Below are 19,345 nucleotides of genomic sequence, written 5' to 3' on the forward strand. Positions count from 1 at the left end.
AAATAGAAATAAGTCGAAATGCAGCTCATTAGATAAAGACTGAACATTTGAACCAGTGAAAACGGAATAAACTGAAACCTCTGGAAAAAATAGGGGATGTTATTTGTAGTGGATCAATTAGGAGAACATCCTGAGACATAAATCCATGAACAGAAACTCCATATTGGGTGATCTCAGTCTAATACTACGGTTTGTTAAGTCAAATGGTATGCAGTGTATTTTGTGACTCATAAAACTGAACTTTTAGCTGGAATGTGACTACTTTGAGACATTCCCTTTGATAGGAGCAGCTCTGTTCTAACAGGTTACCAAAGCCACATGAGGTGCTTGTTTGTTTTCATCATTAACCAAACTCCAGCCTGAATACAACCATTAGTTTTCTTGATGGGGAGAACTGAATGATTAAATTCCTAGAAAGAAGAGAAAATTAAGTCTTTACTCAAGTAGAAGATCTCTCTACTCAGCGGCGTATTTGCACATTTGTCCACAAATATTATGGTGTTCTTAAACAACCACAAATTTGTTTTCTCTTGTGTTGATGGTGGCTTGTTTGTATGTGTGTCACTGGTGACCCAGACTTACGTAGAGGAATTGCTGCTGTATCCAGAAGGACACTCCTGAATGCAGGTTCCGTTGTGGATGACGTACTCGTGGCAGCTGGCATCCACATCTTTAGATTTCTTGCACTGATAATGGAGGTCCTGCATATCAAGCAGAAGGAGACAAGAAAAAAAAAAGGAATGAGCCCACCTAATCCATATTTATGGTGATAGGAGATTGCTGATAGTGTAAAGACAAAGTCAAAGTGGGTTTGTTAATGTAAGATAGCCACGCTCTGCGTTCCCAAAGCATGACACCTACAGCTCTATGCTTCACGGTATGACCTTCTTTTCTTCAATTGGCGTCTCAACTGTCTGCAACATTTCTAATCACAGTTAACACTTTTGAGTGTTTTCCTGATTGTTGTTATGGTTGGTATGAAAGTATATGCCTGTACAGTTAGCTGCAGGTCCAGTGTTCACATATAGGGGTTTGGAGACTTCTTGAAGAATCTTGTGTCCTGCTTTAAGTTTTGCAGTAAATCTGAGGCCCATCAATTATTCCAAACAGCACGTCAACCAACGGGGGGGATTTCAGCCTTTTCCTTTTTTTTTTTTTTTTTTTTTTAACATGATTTTGCTGTTAAAGGTTAAGTGTAGAAAAGCTTGCCCCTTCATCAAGGTGTCAGCGCTCTGCAGAGAAACCACTTTTCCTTTTATTAAAAATGTATAATTCCTCCTTTACCACTCATCAGCCGTCAAACGCAGACTTTTCCATATGAACCCATGGCCTGTATGTTTCATGTGCCACCCTGCTCCAGAGCACCTCACTGTAATGAATATCTTATGAACAGACTTCTACTGCACTTGATGGCCCACTGCTACTTATTCCCCAGCTTAAAGTTGATGTTTCAGAGCAATGCCTTTACGATTTAAAGACTAATTATCTAGAAACCTTAAGGTATTGGAGCAACAACAAGGTCTGGGTGGGAATGTTAAGGTAAGCACAAAACCAATAACATTGGAGGATTTTAGAGACATCTTTCATTATCAATCAACCTGCTTTCAGAGTAAACTTACTTGGACGGCTGGTTTCCCATGTTGCCGGTTGTTTGGAACATTTTCCACCTTTTTACAGCAGGAAGGCTGATTTAAAACTCCTTTGAGGTCTCTATTAACCCCTTACTGGTCTCATAAGCTGCTACAATCTTCATCTGAAGGTCTCAGAGAGTTCTTCTGTTTCTGTCCTGGTGTTCACTCTCACTTCACACTAAAATAAATGTCAAGGCTTCAAACAGAACGCAGATAAACTACTTTATTATTGCGTGCAGTTGATACGATACGGCTTTCTGCAGAAAATGCAGGGTCGCCAAATTTCAGCACCATCCAGTTACAGTGTGTTTTTTCTATTTATATCTTTTTAATGCTTGACGCACTTATTTTGAAACAAGAGGCCGAATACAACTCAAGCTGCCCCGTTGCATAGGATATCAGTCGACTATTAAATTCTCACCAGTTCAGAAACAAACCAAAAACTGTTGCGTAAAAAAAAAAAAAAGAAGTGTTGAAGAAGGAAGTTAGCGGGCGGTAAAAAAGAGACGGTTTCATAGGTGTGGGACAAGATACAAATCATTTGTAAATTCTGTGGGAAAACAGCAGCTGACTATTAGCAGCTAACGGCGCTAAAGTTAGTATCTGCCTTAGAGATTCAAAACTAAAGGGCTATTTCATATAATTGAACACTTGAAACCTATATAACATTTTTTCTATAAGATTTGTGGAAACTTAAATAATTTTGTCACTATGCAGGATTTAAACTTTACCTTTTAAAGCCAAGTATCATATTTGATCATTAGTGTGATGTTTTTGTTCTTGAAACCCTGACTTACATAATCAAACACATGTAGTGAACAGAAAACATATGAAAGATGATATAGAAATGCGTAATATATCAAAAGTGATGCAAATAAATGATGTAATTTAATGTTTTTACAAAATTTCTATAGTTATTTCATTTGTCACAAAGTTCAATGACAATTCTAATTTTGGAAAATTAGAATCTTCTGTCAATTATTTCCTGGTTCAGGCTTTAAAGGGTTAAAATAGGGTAGGCATTTACAACTTAAAGGTGGGCTAGTCTACCCTGGACCAGGGTATGCCACAATATAAATAATTTTATACACCAGTAGCTCACTCAGGTTACATGCAAAAAGGACTTTAATTTAATTATCCCACTCTGCTGGCTCCATATATCATATTTTTGTGTTTTACATTAGTTTTTTGTTTCTGTTAGTAAACAAAGCACTATTAACACCAAGTGACCGGAGGCAATATTTTGTGTGATGAGTAAAAGAGTGATGGAGTCAAGTGAATCAGCAACTCACTCAGAAAAGAAGAAGTCCAAGATCAAGTGTGACAAAACACAAAAATTAGAAATCTTCTTTTTAATTTCAAGTTGTTTTATATTTTCAGTGATTAACTATTTCCATCAGAGGTCCAACAAATTGAATTCCTCCGACAGGTAAAGAACCAACTTCTGATGAGAGCTAAACACAACTGGACTCAAACATATCATCTTAATAATGTGATTTTGGTTATAGAAATGTACGAACCTGGCAGAAAGAGAAGCTGACGCAGCGCCAGCCTTGGAAGACGTAGTATCCAGGAGGGCATTTGTCCACACACACATTTCCATGCTGGAGGTTCCTGCAGGCCACACAGCTGGTGGCGTTTCCCGGCTCCAAACAGCCCCCCAGGCACTGGTCGTGGCAGCACTGGCCCTTACTGCTGCACGCGCCGTTTTTACAGTTATCGCATGCTGAGGGAAAGAAGACAAGAGGAAGAAGATGGTTAATACTGAGCCGCATAGTAAGACCTACATCATGTTTATTGTAGCTTGGGGAAACTGTTGGAGAAACAGATGCCTGTTTTATACTTGGGTGATTAAAAAAATATCTTAAGCCCACCTCTTAGAAATGCCACAGATCTTTGGCAATGAGCTACAATAAAAGCTCTCATTGACTCATATTCACTCATCTAACTTCATTAACAGAGCTTCCATATCTGAACAGGACTTCAGAAGTAAAACGTTGCTCACTGAACTGTTAAAATGGGAGCTGGCTCAGAGCTCGTCTGCCTGGCTGTGTGTTTCCTTTTACAGCTGCTTTTTGTATCTCTGCTTCTGTCTCCTTGAACCCCAGTCGGCCTCAGCAGATGGCCCCTCACACTGAGCCTGGTTCTGCTGGAGGTTTCTTCCTGTTAAAAGGGAGTTTTTTCTCTCCACTGTCGCTACAAGCATGCTTAGTGTGAGGGATTGCCTTTGAGTCAATGAGTCGATACAATCAACTGGTTTTACTTAGATAGAAAACTTTGAATCAATTTGACTGTATGATCTGGTGAACTGTAAAGTGCCTTGATGACTTGTTTAGTGAATTGGCGCTACATAAATAAACTGAATTGAATTGAATTAAAATCTCCCAGGCATCATATTGGGCCTTATGTTAAATAGTACAGAAGCTCAGTATTCAGAGATAAAAACAAAACAAAACCAACAGAAATGCTGCAGCTATAAACGGCTTGAAAGATTTAACCGCACCAACACTGCTGCCGTTTTGGCTTTCACAGAGAGATTTAGTGACCACAGTTTACATTCGATAGTCAACAGCAGCAGTCTGCTGCAGCGCCATGGAAACAACCTGAATAGCCTGAAAGCCTGAAGATTATGTGTTGCTGGTTAATGTCAGCTTTTATTTCACCAAAGAGAAATTGGTCTGAGAGGCTGATTGTTAAATCATCTGACATAAGTGGTGTATCCTTCGCTTCTGGGAGACCACTCCGCTTTTTCAAATATATGTTTTGATAAAAAAATAAAAATAAAAAAAATGCAAGGTGCATGCAAACAGACCTAATTTGAACAACCTCTCGCAGATAACACTCCAAAAAACTGTGGCGTGCGATTCATATCAGCTTAGTGGGTTGTAGTTTTGGTGGAAATCTCTAAAAGCTTTGCCTGTTCTTTAATAAATAAATAAAATTCCCACCTGAGCTCTAGATCTCTGCAGCATCACCAGCTTTATCATAACCCTCTAGATTGTCTCTCCGAAAATTTTCATATTTGCAGAAGTGCTACTGACCGAAGTTTCCAAAATTCAAGGGGTATGAAAACTTTTGCAAATGGATGTAGATTAGTCAATCTAAGACTGAGAATACAAGGAGGAATATCAAAACAATCATCTACGTATTTGAAAGCAAAACTATTTTAATAAAAACAACAAAAATGGCTGTAGGATGTTTTCCTCCAAAAAAAAAAAAAAAACTATTTTGTTCTGATCTCCAGCTGAGCTTCCTTCGAGGACTGTGTGTTAATCACCGTCTCTCACATGACACCACCAGCCTTGATGTCATGTAGCAACAGAACCAGAGCATGTCAGCAGAAAGCAGAGCTGGGTCAAACAGAAATTAGGCATCGTTTTTTGTTTTTTTTTTAAGACGCTGATACATTTAAACGTTCCCTTTCATAGAGCAATTAAATCTTTTTATAGTTTAAGGAGAATTATAACAGCCGTCATGAAGAAGTGAAAATAGCAGCAGGTGCCACTGTTTGTGAGGACTTCACGTGATCCTTCAGTCCCTAAGATATGGTGAGGACCCCCTCTCTCTGCATTGGAAGGCTGCCCATTGTACTGCCTGCATAAAGAAGCGAGTGGGGCTGTTGCAGGCGGGGTGGGGGAGCAGAGTGGTGGGGTAATAAGGGTAAAGAAGAGCACAGATGAGGAGAGGGAAAATGTGGGAGAAGAAAACCCACCATGTTGAGTCTTTGGGGTAGTTCATGCAGGGGTCGCTCCTCTACTATTCGTTTACTATGAGCTGTAAATCCGACAGAGTGCTTTGCACAGAAAAAAAAAAATAGATATGTATTGCTCCCTCAGCTCCCTCTCTGCCCTCCCCCTCTGTCATCTGTCAGTGGTTTTGTGTGCTTACGTGCTGCAACCACAGTGTCATGTAACAGAGCGGGGAGGGGCCTTCCCCCTTACGGCTCCGGATCCAGGATCCATGCCGGAAATCCACTCCAGCTCCAGATCCACCCTCAGCTTCAGCCAATGTGTTTGCTGGCTGGGGGAGGCAACTGCTCTGTGGCCTCTTCCATGTTGGGGGAAGAGAGCCGCCCAGGTTTAACCCTGGTCCTGCTGGGGCAGACGGGCGGGGGGACAGACGCAGCTAAGGAGCCAAACATGTCAGGAAAGATAAATCCACAGTCGGTGCTTCAGAGGATCAGCAGGAAAGAAAAAAAAAACAACTTCAAGATGCTCTTATATGTAAAACTTAAAACGGTTCAATTCTACTGAAATAAAAGATTCAATTTCATTTTTTTTGCAGGTTTTGTTGCTGGTATTCCTTTTATTTTTACTTAATTATAGAAAATGTCAGAGAGTTGCAGCACGTCAGATGATATGTTTATTCTTTCCATACCAGATTATTATTATTATTCTTTTGTCACATTATTTCAATGGACACAGTTGTTCTTTATAAACCACCAAGTGCTGCAAATTCTGCCAGAGCTCCTAAGACCCTTTTAATATAATTTTATGGATATTTAATAAGGATTATTTTATTTCAACTGATATAAAAGGCAGCACTGATGAAATAACAGATTATTCATATAGATGCCCAAACTTTAAATGTCCTCCTCTTTTCCCTGCAGATTTCAGAGCTTCATTTTTAGATTAAGAAACCTATTTATGAATGATAAAAACAGTCGGTGACTGAAATGGATGCACATCATTGCCACCCTGATCTGTATGTGAATGATCCTGCCACTACTTTTCATTACGATGTCACAACCACTCTTTGTGAATCACTAAAAAACGATCCATCAAGTGTGAACACGTATGGCATTAAAAGTCCATTCAGAATGCGAAAAAACAAAAAACAAACATAATTTTGAAACATGGCCCCTAAACTCTAAGATCCTATAAACTACATCAATTCAGTCCTGTGGAAGCTGCACATAAAAACACACCGATATCCAGATTTAATATTTTAGCAGTGACAGTTATCCCTATTTTGGAATTAGATAAGCATATACATTCACTGTGCTTCAGTTAAACTACCCCTCCCCCCGAAACCACAAAGGCTTCAAAACACCTTCTGGCAATATGATCATATTTGATTAAAGTTCTTGCAGAACTGGTATGAAACAACATGATGTCATGTTTTTATTTAGATGCTAACGTTCTTGCCATTTCATTGGCTAACTTTTTGGGGTTTCAAAAAGAAAGAAAGCTGCATTTCAAATAATGTCAATCCTGATGCATTGGGAAGCTGTTGGTGTTTCTGCTTTAAGGTTATCATAACAAACCGGGCTTAATAATGCCAATACTGCTGCAGGATTATTCCCAATTCTGCTCACGGTTACATCAGGCTACACAAGCCAGCTGCTGTGCCAAACATGCTCCAGTCAGCTCACTCGTTCATTCATCCCCTCCTCCTCTTCCTCACCACCGCCTCACCCTGCACCACTATCTGCTGCTCTATCTCCTTGCCTTTCTAGGCCACGCAGCCCCTCCCACTTTCATTCATACACCGCCTTGTTTGTTTTCATGCAGGCTGGCAGGATAAAGGAGGGAGAGAAGTATGGATGGATAGCTGGACGCAGGGGATATTTCTGTTGTGCCTCAACAACAGGAGGAGGAGGCAGCAGTTGTAGCATCCTGGATAGATTCTCATTTTTTAAGCTAAATACATGCTAAAGCTCAGTGTGTCATTTCATAATATGCTCACCTTTTCCCCTACAAACACACACAGTCTGTTCCAGGAAGGGCTTTGAACGTAAAGTCCGATCAAAGGTGTGCTGTGTTTACCTTTCATTTGACCGTGTTCTCTACCAGAGGAAGGAATGTGGGAGAAGCCAGACAGCCAATCGCACGCTGTTATACACGGCAACACTTCCTGCTCTGAAGGCATAAAACTTCCACATTAATTGGCAACGTCGTCTAAAGGTAAAACTGCCTGAAACAATAACAAACTGCCCCCCCCTTTTCTTATTACCCAAGAGTCGTTTACTCAGGAGAACACATGCATGTACACGTTCATCCAACATTCACCCCAACCCCCTCCTCAATTGCCTTAAAAAAAAAAAAACAAACAAAGAAAACATACACACAGACAGCTGGATTCACCATTTACTATATTTGGCCCCGATGGATTTCGAAAGCTTTGCTGTGAATGCTTGCAGTGATCTGAGGTAAGACATTTGCCCCGAGACAGTTGAGGAGAGACACAGAGGAGTGTAAACAGAAACACACGGATCACCAGGAGGCGGAGAGCGATACCATCAGGAACACCTTTATGATGCAAACATGAATCAACAGATGCACACGCACGCTTAGGCAGAGGACTCTGTGTCACCTTTGATGGGAAACACACCAACACCTGAAGTACATAGATTAGGTCCAATCTAAAGGAATTGGCCAAAGAACATAAACATAACATACAGATGGCTTGCATTTTAAAGAAAAACTTACATTATCTACTTTCTAACAACATAGTGACTTTTTTTTTTTTTTTAGGTCACATCTAGGGCTACGTTCGCACTGCAGCCTAAAGTGACCCAAATCCGATTTTTTTGCCCACATGCGACCTGGATCTGATCTTTTCATGGCTATCTTAACAACACAGATCCAATTTTACCTATCTGAGTCAGGCCACTTGGCTATGTACTCCTGAATGCGATACGAATCTGATCTTTTCAAACGCGACCTGTGTCTGAACGGCTAGGTCGCATTCATCCGACCTGAATGCCATAAGTAACCGACATAGATCGCTATTCTGCTTCTTGCTGCACAGAAGCGGCAAGAAAAAAAAACACCATGGCGGACGATGATGCGAAGAGCAGTATTTATGTTTAACCATTTTGCTAAGATTGAGGTTTTAAGGTTCGGAAAGATCACTAGATGCGCCCTAGCACTACATTCATTTTTACTTCCGTCAACACGAAGCATGCTGGCTTGTGACGTCATTGCGTCCTCTACTCTGCATGCCGGACACTTAAGCTGTATGAATGCAGTTTACACAGCAGATCACATACAAGTCGTATATATTTGGAAATGTGAACGGCAATGCAAAAAGAGGATTTCGCAAAAAAATTGGAATTGAGCATCAAGGCCTGCAGTGTGAACGTAGCCTAGATCTAGTCCTAGATCTATCCATCCAGCCTAATGGAAAATAGCTGCACAGCTTCACCAAAAAAAAAAATAAGCGGCACAATCTATTAAATCGTAAGAGGCACCACAATATTAGTCAGACAAAGGATGACTTACATGCAGTTCTTCAGCAGGATATTATACTTCTACTGTAAGGTATTTAGCTCTGAGGATAGGGAACTTATTTGGCAGTTTGCATGGACTTGCTTTCCTGAACGTTCACACCTGATGTGTATCGTTAGAGGCTAATGTCATTTTCACACCTAAAATTGGTTGACTTTCATCTGCAGTTCTGAAATCATCATGTTGACCTTGATGCTATAAGAAGTGTTGGCAGAAAAAAAAAAGTTTTTTTTTTTATTTTAAAGTAGCTTTAACAGAAAACCAGAACTTCAGAAAACCCAGAATTAGGTCAAATAAAGTATTGGGGCCTGTTAGAAACTTTTTACTCCCCCCATGAATGAATAAAATTATAAACTGAATTTGATACAAATAAAGGGTAGATATACAGATACAAGATACAATTTTCTACTTTCTATATCTTAAACAGAGAAAAGAACAAGTATAAAGATCCTTGAAAGTTGTTTTTCTTTTTTTTCAGTATTGGCGCAGAGGAATGTAAAAAAAACAAGCCGAGGCCAATAAAAAGTCATGTTATTCAAATAAATTCTCTGGAACGGCAGCGCCTTTCTTTAGTAGAGGCATTGCATCACTCCTGATAAAACTGAAAGTTGAATGTTTTTTTTTTTACTTAGCAAGCGTCGGTTATATCCTACAGTAAATCTGACAGTCTGCAATCCTCCTTTACGAGAACTGTGTGACTCACACTGAGGCCCGAATCCCAAACGGCAAACGTTTGGACAGGACGTTTATTCAATTTAAGCCACTCTGACCACGTCGTATGGAGCTGATGACGTGTACGCAGGACAGAATATAGGCTGTGAAGAAAACGGTCATGTTCTGGACACATTCACAGACATGATCATGTGTCTAAGGGAAGGGCAGGACACTCAGGCATGAGGTTTTCTGTTGTTTCAAATCTTGTCACGCCTACTGCCTGAACGGCTTGGGTTTTATTGGTACCGACACCTGAAGTGCTTGAATACAGTGCAGAGCTTGGCCCTTCAACTTCACAAATCAAATCAATAAAAAATAAATAAAAAAGCACAGATTTTTTTTTTTACTCCCTCTTCCCACTCGGCTAAGTATCTGCACACCTGTAACAACATGTCCTGTTGCTCTTCTACATAATACAGAAACATTATGTCCGTCTCTGCATGAACTGGACATGGAGTCAATCTAGAAAGAAACTAAAACCTTCTTCGATTTTATTATCAAAAGCCATTATGCCTTTTTTAATAGGCCATTAAAATAAGTCTGTGCGACATTTGTGGCATTTATGAATTCAACTATCACATCTATCTGTAAAAAATACCTGCCCAGAAAGAAAAACAAAAGAGCACAGATGGATGTGCTAGCACTTTGGTTCTCATTATCAAATCAGTCATTCTATATAATGAGGCTCTGTTAAAATCTATTTAAGTAAGTAATGGTCAATAGCTTTAGGAAAACTTATTATTAACGGTAAAATATTAACTTTTATTTGAATAATAGGGAGCAGCAATGTTTTATCTTCTTATAGCAGCCAAATGAAGTGTGTTTATAGAGCGATAATTCAAAATAGAAACTTCTGGATGCCATTATTTCACCTGGACGAGTATCTTTATTAGAGTTAAAAATGTGACCGGCTCATGGTTTCATGATATTGCTGCTTTAAAAGCCATAGTAATATTTTATCGTCGGTATATGTAATTCAAACTCCAGTAGAGGGGAGGAAAAAAATGTATAAATAAATCATGGAGCGAGCCTTGATACACAAATGCATTTTTTGTGTAAGCCGATCACAAGAGAGTACTCCACGTGGGATGACCCCCAGATCCCACGTCCTCCACAAAATAAAAGAGTGCAGTTTTCTCTGGTTGTATAGAAGGGGGAAGCACCCTGGGTCCCCTCATCTGTTCCTGTGAGCTGACAGTCAGCTGCGAATAATAACCAGAGGAGAGGAAAGACCTTAACCTTTACCTGTGTTTAAAAAATACAAACTAGGTCAGCTATTTGGCGCCAAAACTGTTTTGAAACAAACACTGCGGAGGATCAATGAGAGCAAGCATGTTGGGAAAATAAACAGAGACCAGGGCAGCTAACCTTAATTTGAGTAAAACATTCTTTTTTTCTTGATGTTTTAGTGGAGGTAGGCTTTAGACTTTATACAGATGTTAAGTGAAGTGTTGGGCTAGTGGCTTACAGCAGTGTGCTTGTGCTCTGAGAAGGTTGCAAGTACCCAGTTCGAATCCCACAGACTCCACTCTGGGTTCCTGAGCAAAACCCTTAACCTCAGAATGCTCCCCTGGAGCCGCACGATGGCAGCACACTGCTCCCCAAAGGGGATGGGTTAAATGCAGAGGTAAATTTCTCAATTATTATAATGAATTATTATTATGTTTATTATTATCTGGAAAGCCACCTAAGAGCAAAGATTTCATAGTTTATAGGGGCAGAAGGTTACAATCTCAATCTTTATCATGAAAATATGTAGAAACAATATCAACTTTAAACTGTAAACGTCATATGTACATGAAACAGCCGACTCACACTGCTGTCTCAACACGGTCAGGTGGATGGAGATTTAAATCCCTACAGGAAAGCAGAGAACATTGAAGTTTTTAAAAAACATGCATCTTTTCCGTGTGGCAAATAATTCCTCCTATTTTAACTCTCAGTTAAACATGTTGTCAACTATATATTTTTTTCTCTCAAAAAAGAATGATTTGCTTTATTTGAAAACTTGATTTTGTCTTATTAGGGATATTTATTAACATGTATATAATCCATTTGCATAAAATAACATTAATTATACTTTTTCACCAATTAATTTACTAGCATTATTTTCAATATCTTTGCTGATAAATTGCCTTTGTGTTTGACTGACTCTATACATAAAACATATGATGGTATTATATCTAAAACGAACCGCCTTTCAGATCAACGATACAGAATCTGTAACTAGTCCTTTGGTTACTAAGATGTACCTTTATTCTGACAGCTTAAATAAAAAATCATATGAAAATACTCTAAAATAGTGTTTGCTTTTGGTCAAATATGACCGACATTTAAGATAAACATGGCCTAATAAAGTTATCCCTGCAACCTGCTTTGTGTTCCTGTTCATTGATTTCGCTGTATCAGTCGTCTTCTGTGCCGGCCAGCCCTGTCGGCCCATCCTGTTACCATGGAAATCAAACTAGACATGGACTGTCTGCAGTAATTAGCTGAATGCTCCCCATCAGGCTTTTTTTCCCTCTTTTTTTATTTCTCTACTCCTCATTATTTGTCCTGGATGTTATCGTGCATAAACAAATTTGTTGTTTTAAGCTCCATTCTAGTGAAGGTTAAACCAACATTGGGACTAGTACTAATCTGAGATGAGCTCTGCTGAACCTCTAACGCTTCACCTTGCTTCCTAAATCCCATCGTACAGCATCACCTTTTACTGCAAAATCCTCTCTCAGGTGATGCAGATTTTCTCTCCCATCCGAAACTCGCGGATAGGTCTCACAAGTTTCGCTGACTGGACAGTTCATTGACAGCACAGGAATGATGGAGAGAAGCAGCAGGTAAACATCCATCTGCAGACTGAGGCACCTGCATCGCCGCCTCCATGATTTCTCCACACACAGCAAGGAGGCCATCAATCAAACACACTCACACAAACACAAGAGGAAGCCTTGGTAGGGTTACAAAACTCTGCATCATGTGGAGGTGGCTGTCAGGTCCGGGCGGCCATGATTCATCAGGCCTTGAAGGCATCAAACGGTTTGATTAGGACATAATAAGTCTTACACCTGACTGACAGAACTGGGATTTATAGCGCTGCTGGATCTTCAAATTTAGCCAAGCACCACCATGATTTCACTGAGCTCTTAGCCTGCAACGGTTCCCATCTATTTGTTGTTCACTATCATTAGGCTGCAAACAGGTATTATATATATATATATATATATTTATCTTTTTTTTTTTATTAACTTATTTATTTATTTTTATTTTTTTAAAGGAATGTGAAATAAGACTCCAGAAGCCTGTCCAAATCACTGAAATACCAAAGAAAGCACTTTCTTTTAGGGCTGAAAAAAATTATTTGGATTAATTGGGATTAATTATACATATACATATATAAATATATACATTTTGCATTTAAGATTAAAGAAACTTTTTCATCCATCAATATGCTGTATTCAGAAATCCTAAAGTGGAAAAAATTTAGTTTCACCCGTTTTGATTTCGTATAAAGTCTTCTTTAAGGAACCTTTTACTATTCGATCATTAATAGATTAATAAAAAAAATAAAAAAAATTGACAGATTAATCACTTTGCAAAACAATCGTTAAAAATAACTTCTTGTACTCACCATATCATGAGTTTTAAACGTCTTATTGAATTTTACCTGGCAACAGTACCCAAAAAAAGGGATTTGAGGCCAGATTATATTCTCAGATTATATTCCCCCCCGGATGATCTTGCAGAGAGGGACATGTTGTTATAGATCCCCTTTTCCTTACTCCTTCTGTCCCCCACTCTGTCCTTCCTGGCTGTCTAACATTTCAGGCACCTTAAGTTCACTCTGTTCTGAGGACTCAGGAATACCAGACTGGCTGTTAATGCAGTGCTATTTAGATTAACCTATAAAAGGACATGCTGCAGCTTCTCTTGACATTAGAGCTTAAATACCAAGCCACATAGGCTATTTAATGATGGAATAGAAATAGGACAGGAAATAATTTAATAGCTTGTTTAAAAATTTGTCAGATAAAGGCAAAAAACAAACAAACATGGAGGCTGAGTAGAAAATGTGAAAAGACAGAAAACATTTGGGAAAATATGAGTAAAGGTGTCATGGTTTTAAATCACAGAAAAGTACCTTATTAAATATAACCCAGTAAAAATATCAGATATAGATTATATAGATCACATGTTATGTGAACAAGAAATTGCTATTCAACCTTCAATTGTGTATTTTTATAAGAGAGAAAAGAAAGGGATAAGTTTACATTTCTAATTTTAATGTGGAACTCAAAATTTAGTTTGGATTAATAATAAATTGATCTGTTTTCATTCCAATAGAAATATGAAAAATATTAGCCAACAGACTGTCAACATTTGTTAAAAAATGTTCAGATAAGAAAACAGAAAACACTCTTTGGTGTGGGAAGGTACAAAATCAGCTTGTTTTGTCAGCTAGACCTGGGCAATTAATTGTATTTGCAACTTAATTGCAATTTATGAAAATACAATTTTCAAATTGCAAATGCGCTCTATTCTGGTCACGTCACATTTCACAAGACTACAAGACTAAAGTTTTCTTACTCCTGCCCTTTAATTAGTGGTAATATGTTTAAAGTAGGTTTAATTCAAAGAAAAAGGAAAGAAACTTAATACTAGCGTGCACATTTATGCGAGCAGAAGTGAACAACAACAGACTCTGGATTAACAAGCTTTTAAGGGAAAGAAAAAAACTGAAACCCAGGGTCAAAACTCTACATGGCTGTGGTTGGTGCAAAGGAAAATCTAAATCGCAATATTTTGATTTTTGGCAAAATTGTTCAGCCTTATTTTCAGGTCCAGGTTTCCTGCAGATACATACCTCTGATAGTGACTAGGCTATAAATTAATACATTTTTTTTTTCAGCAGAAGAAAGTTAATGGAAAACTTAAATCTTGGTATAGAAACATGTTTGGCAATAAAACAAGTTGCTGGACTAGAAATAAGGTACTATTGTGAAATATTTGCCACAATAGCATTGCAATATCTGTTTACCTCAATTCAGTTTCTTCTAAATATTTATTAATATTTGGCAGTGTAGCTATTATCATCCATTTATTAACTGATTAATAGCTGGTTATAGCAAACTATAGGTAAAATATATCATGCTTATTGTAAATTAATTAACATACAGTATTAGCTGGCTGATACCAAACATTGCTATAATAAAGGCATTTTTACAGTGGAAACTGATAGTCAATACCATGTTTGTTTTTCAAACCAGGAAATAATAAAAGATAGGATATATGCTTTAAAAAAAAAAAAACAGCCCAGGTATTTTTCTGCTGCGTTTTTGCAGGCTGGCCAGCCGTAGTATGCAGCGGGGCACAGGGTGTAAGGCCTGGGTGGGACGGCTGCAGTGCAGATGCTAGCTGTCCTATTTCATATTCAAAGCGCAGCACAGAGCACAGCTACAGTACACAAGCAGCCATACAGGGATACTGGCGTGCAGAGACACACAGCCAGAGAAGGATGAGGCTGCTGATAGAAGAGAGGGTAGAAATCAGAAGGTGGTGAGAGAGAATTGAAACTTTTTGGTTCCAGGTGACAAAATCCATTAATAAATCAGTTGATGGCTTATCAAGCAGGGTTATAGAGGGCATTAGTTATCAGCAAACTTCTTTAGATTGAGATTTTTGCTAAAATGCTACTATGGGATTTCTAGAAAACTCTTAGATGAGTTTTGAGCATTTTTATAACTGTTCATATACCCAATTACCTTTGTTTTTCCTGCAGCTGCTAGATCTACAGGTGTAAATATTTTCCTTAAACAGTTTTAAAAACTATTCTCTGCAACTAATGTGATTGGGTTTGTCTGACCAGATGGGCGGCAGACAGGTGCGCATCTCTCAGAAACGACTTAATTCTAAGCTATGATCCGAGCCTGTTTGACGGCCAACGGCATGCAGCTATCAATCATTCCACCACCTCTGGAGTTATTTCTGGAAACAAGAGGTGTAAACCAAAAAAGCCATGAAGAAAAAAACCCCACAAGAATATAGCATGGCAGAAACGGCAACATCACCAGGCATGCAGAAACCGTATGCAAGCCCCAGGTGTTACATTGCTCTGTATTTACCACAACCAACATGTCAGAGAGTAAAGATGATAGCACAGCATCTGCATGCGAATGTAGCCCTTAAACACGCCCCTGTTGTAATGCTAATGCAGCGTTCGCCACTTTAAAACCTCCCCTAATTAAAATCTTAGTTCCAATAACTGGCAGACTAAAGAGATTTGCTGTAAGCACTCACTATTAGCCGACGAGCACAAGATAAGAGATTATGCCCATGTGTGGATATGTGTTCCAGCTGTGAGCGTATGGGATGAGATGAGGTGGAATTCTGCACAAGATTTTACGTCTCCTTGAAAATAATAAGATAGAAAAACTGCAAAGACTAGAGAGAGAGGCCACGTCGGTCATGGCCATGATGAGAGGGGAGGAACAGGGGCGAGGACTAATGCGGTACGTGACAGTCAATTGAACGCAGTGATACATGCCGGGAAGAAGTGAGCAGTGCATGGGTGGGGGTGCAGGGATGATGGCTGAAGAAATGCAAAGGAGGCACTAAACAGAGCTAATAAGGCCCAGCTTCTCTGTTTTGCTTAGCCTCACACATGGAAGGATCAAATAGAGAAGCCACCAAATTATCACCTATTTATGCTGCTTGCACCCTCTCCCTTCTCTTCCATTGAGCTCTTTCCACAGAAGTGGCTTCCAGAGAGCTCCTCACACCGTTTTTCTTTCCGCTGGAAACGTTACAAAGTGTGAGACTGCGAGGAAGAACTGCCTTTTTCCCTGGAAAGGCCCTAAGGAGGAAAGAGGAAACAATTCCTGTGCACATGAACAGCCCTCTCTGTTGTGTCCGATTGATGTCCAAATGGAAATGATTCCAATTGTTCCAAACTCTCCAGTGCAGACAAAGGACCAACACCAAGTGCTATCTATGATCCAAATTGTATTTCATACACATTCATATTGGAAACCTGACAGAATGCAGAGCTTTGAACCGATGTAAGTAATGCAGTAAGTAAAAACTTACTTGTAGCTCATCAGAGAGAGAAACTTGTGAGTTAATGATGCACTAATTTTAATTTTGTTCAGCATCCAATGTTACTCTTACAGTAAAATGATGTCACTTGTGAGGACACACCAACAGAATAATTATTGGTAGTTTTTCTGCCTTCTAATCAGGCTCCTACAAATTCGCCTTTAAAAAAAAAAACGCAACTCTTTCCAGACTTAAAGTATTAAACAAACATCCCAGTGGCCTCATGGCAGATGTGTCTATAGCGGTCATTCCATTGCGACATAGAGGGAGGGATGGATGGACAGATGGCTGGATGAAGAAATCAAACATTTTTCTTCTGAGCTTGGAAAAAAAATACTGGAGGGGCACATTTTTAGGAAACCATAAAATGTGTAACTGTTGCTGAGAAGGAGATATTTTCTTAGACACATGTTTTTTTTTTACCCCTTAGCGATGATCCAACCACTCTGTTAGCTACAGAATGTAGGCTACTAAAGATGTGCATCAGAAGAGGGCAATAAGAGCAAACAGATAGTCCAACTACTCCAGATTGTTATCAATGTGCAGAAAGGCAAGAAATATAATTCAAATATTGACCCTATACTGTCTTTTGATATCACTATGTTGTAAAAAAAAATATCGTGAGACAACGGCTGAAAATGCAGGTCTTCAAAATAGATCAGCCTCTTGTTTTCCAAACCACCCTGTTCATGTTAAATATATCCAAGGATTTTGTTTTTCTTTTTAGAAAAACAAACGATAAATTCTCCTCTGTTGGAACAGAACATCATGCTGGCAGCTTCTTTAAATTATGTGTAAGACTCAGATTTCCTTTTTTTTTTTATTGTAAATCTGTAATTAATTTGATTTGTGCAATCCAACAATTTGGCAGGAGCATAAAGAGCCAATAAGCTCGTTTAGTTCCCATCAATGGCGGCGCATTCTTACGTTCGACTTCTCCCTGCGTCCGAAGCAGTGGGCCAAACAAAGTCAGGGCTGCCAACTCATTTTGAAAACATTCACAGACTGTTACAGCTGCAGGTTTGGCAAGACATGATCAAAGAGGAGAGGGTAGAAAAGATCCTGGTTCCTCAGCCAAATGCGGCTCAGTGACAGGTTCAGGCACATGGCGTCCCTTTAGGGGCCTGCCTGGAAAACAAACGTAGGGTGAGGGATTTGCACAGCAGGTGACGATTGGGAGAGAATGGTACACCCACAAATGAGTATCCGCCAGTTTCATGGCCACTGTGTGTGTGTGTGTGTGTGTGTGTGTGTTTGCACATGCATAATACATGTACATTTGAGTGTAGGACAAAAGAATAAGAAATAAGTGGTGCACATACATTAAAGTGGAATGAAAGCATCGAGGGACTAAAGGAAGAACTGTCTTTTCTTTGGGATGCAGGTGTTGTCAACAGAGACCCACTAACAGGCAGTAGGATCAAGTTCTGGAGAAAAGTTCTTTGTTGGACCTTAACGGTTCCTCATTTTAAACTGCTGATGAAACAGGGATGAAAGAGGACGGGGTAAGGAGAATAAAGAATAAATGTTGATTTCAGAGCAAAGCACTGGTTCAGCACTATACTGCTAATGAACCGCCAAGTGTACCCTTACAGACAAATGGAATATAAACAATCTAAGGTTGGATTTACAGTATATTATTGCCACACGACACTATAATATTCTGATTTAACATTCTGCTATATCTTTATCAATTGTGCATTGCTGTTCATGGTGTCATAAAATGAAATTGATGGTTGGATTATGGAGAATCTAAGCTTTCTAAAGTTGTATAACATGTATATATTGGTAAAGGTGTAACAACTGGTATTTTCAAGCGTACTGTTGTGTTTAATTTAAAAGGCTAACTAATAGCTAAAAGCAAAAAACTGGCCACACAATTCTTATTGGAGCATCTCCATCATAAACAGGGTCTTGGCAGCGAACAGCTTGCTATAACGCACCTTTCTCTAGGGCAATGATAGGAGCTAGCATTCCTCACATAACCGAAAGAGAACATGATGACAGCACTTTTCTACAAATTTGAAGGCAGAACTTGAGATTTTCCACCAAAAGTTCAGGGCCTCATAGATATTTGAACATTAAACCATAAAAACAAACAAGCAAAGGTGTTTTTCAGGCCAAATGGCACCAAGAATCCAGGTACAGTTGCGTACAGATGTTGCACTGCTTAGCAACTTTATTGGGATCCCCACAATATTAGGACGGGTGTTTTGTCTGGATATTCAACGAAGTGGACAGTGAACGCGAACACTTTATGATTGAGTTCATATTGAACTTGCTAACATTTAGATTTCTTTTGCTTATTAAATTACAGATAAAAAAAAAAATGGGAACAAATTACTGTGTCTTCCTATTATAGATCATGTCTCTACCCCAGTCGTCTGAAAATGGCACCATAACCCTGTAACAGATGTACGTTAGCCTTGCTGAGGTAAACAGTCCTTTGTGCATCTAGATAATAAGATTGTAAACATTCAAATGAGGACTAAATTGAATCACTGTTAAAACAGAAAGAGTCCGGGAGTGGTGAATGGAAGGGCAGCTATAGGAAAGCAGTAAAGCGGTCCCCTGCAAATTGATGCCATAAGCAGCTGATGGGGCTGTTGATGTCAATGGTTAAAACACGGTATGGGTAAATAATGACACTCCTGGTAATTGCTTAAACTTGATTAC

The 19,345-nt window shown here is 39.1% G+C and overlaps 1 protein-coding gene across 1 annotated transcript in view; it reads right to left on the minus strand.

Annotated features, from left to right (window-relative positions):
* Positions 1-141: 141 nt before the first annotated feature.
* LOC119785808 (insulin receptor-like) overlaps positions 142-19,345 on the minus strand; it is a 65,824-nt gene continuing 46,620 nt past the window's right edge. Inside the window, exons 3-4 of the mRNA XM_038288629.1 lie at positions 3,152-3,357; positions 142-701 (exon numbers count right to left, since the gene is read on the minus strand). Of these exons, the coding sequence (XP_038144557.1) occupies positions 579-701; positions 3,152-3,357 (329 nt within the window). The 3' untranslated portion in view covers positions 142-578. The remainder of the gene's footprint in view (positions 702-3,151; positions 3,358-19,345) is intronic.

This window comes from Cyprinodon tularosa, unplaced genomic scaffold, assembly GCF_016077235.1.
Source record: "Cyprinodon tularosa strain WSP-4 unplaced genomic scaffold, ASM1607723v1 ctg259, whole genome shotgun sequence".
Taxonomy (NCBI): domain Eukaryota; kingdom Metazoa; phylum Chordata; class Actinopteri; order Cyprinodontiformes; family Cyprinodontidae; genus Cyprinodon; species Cyprinodon tularosa.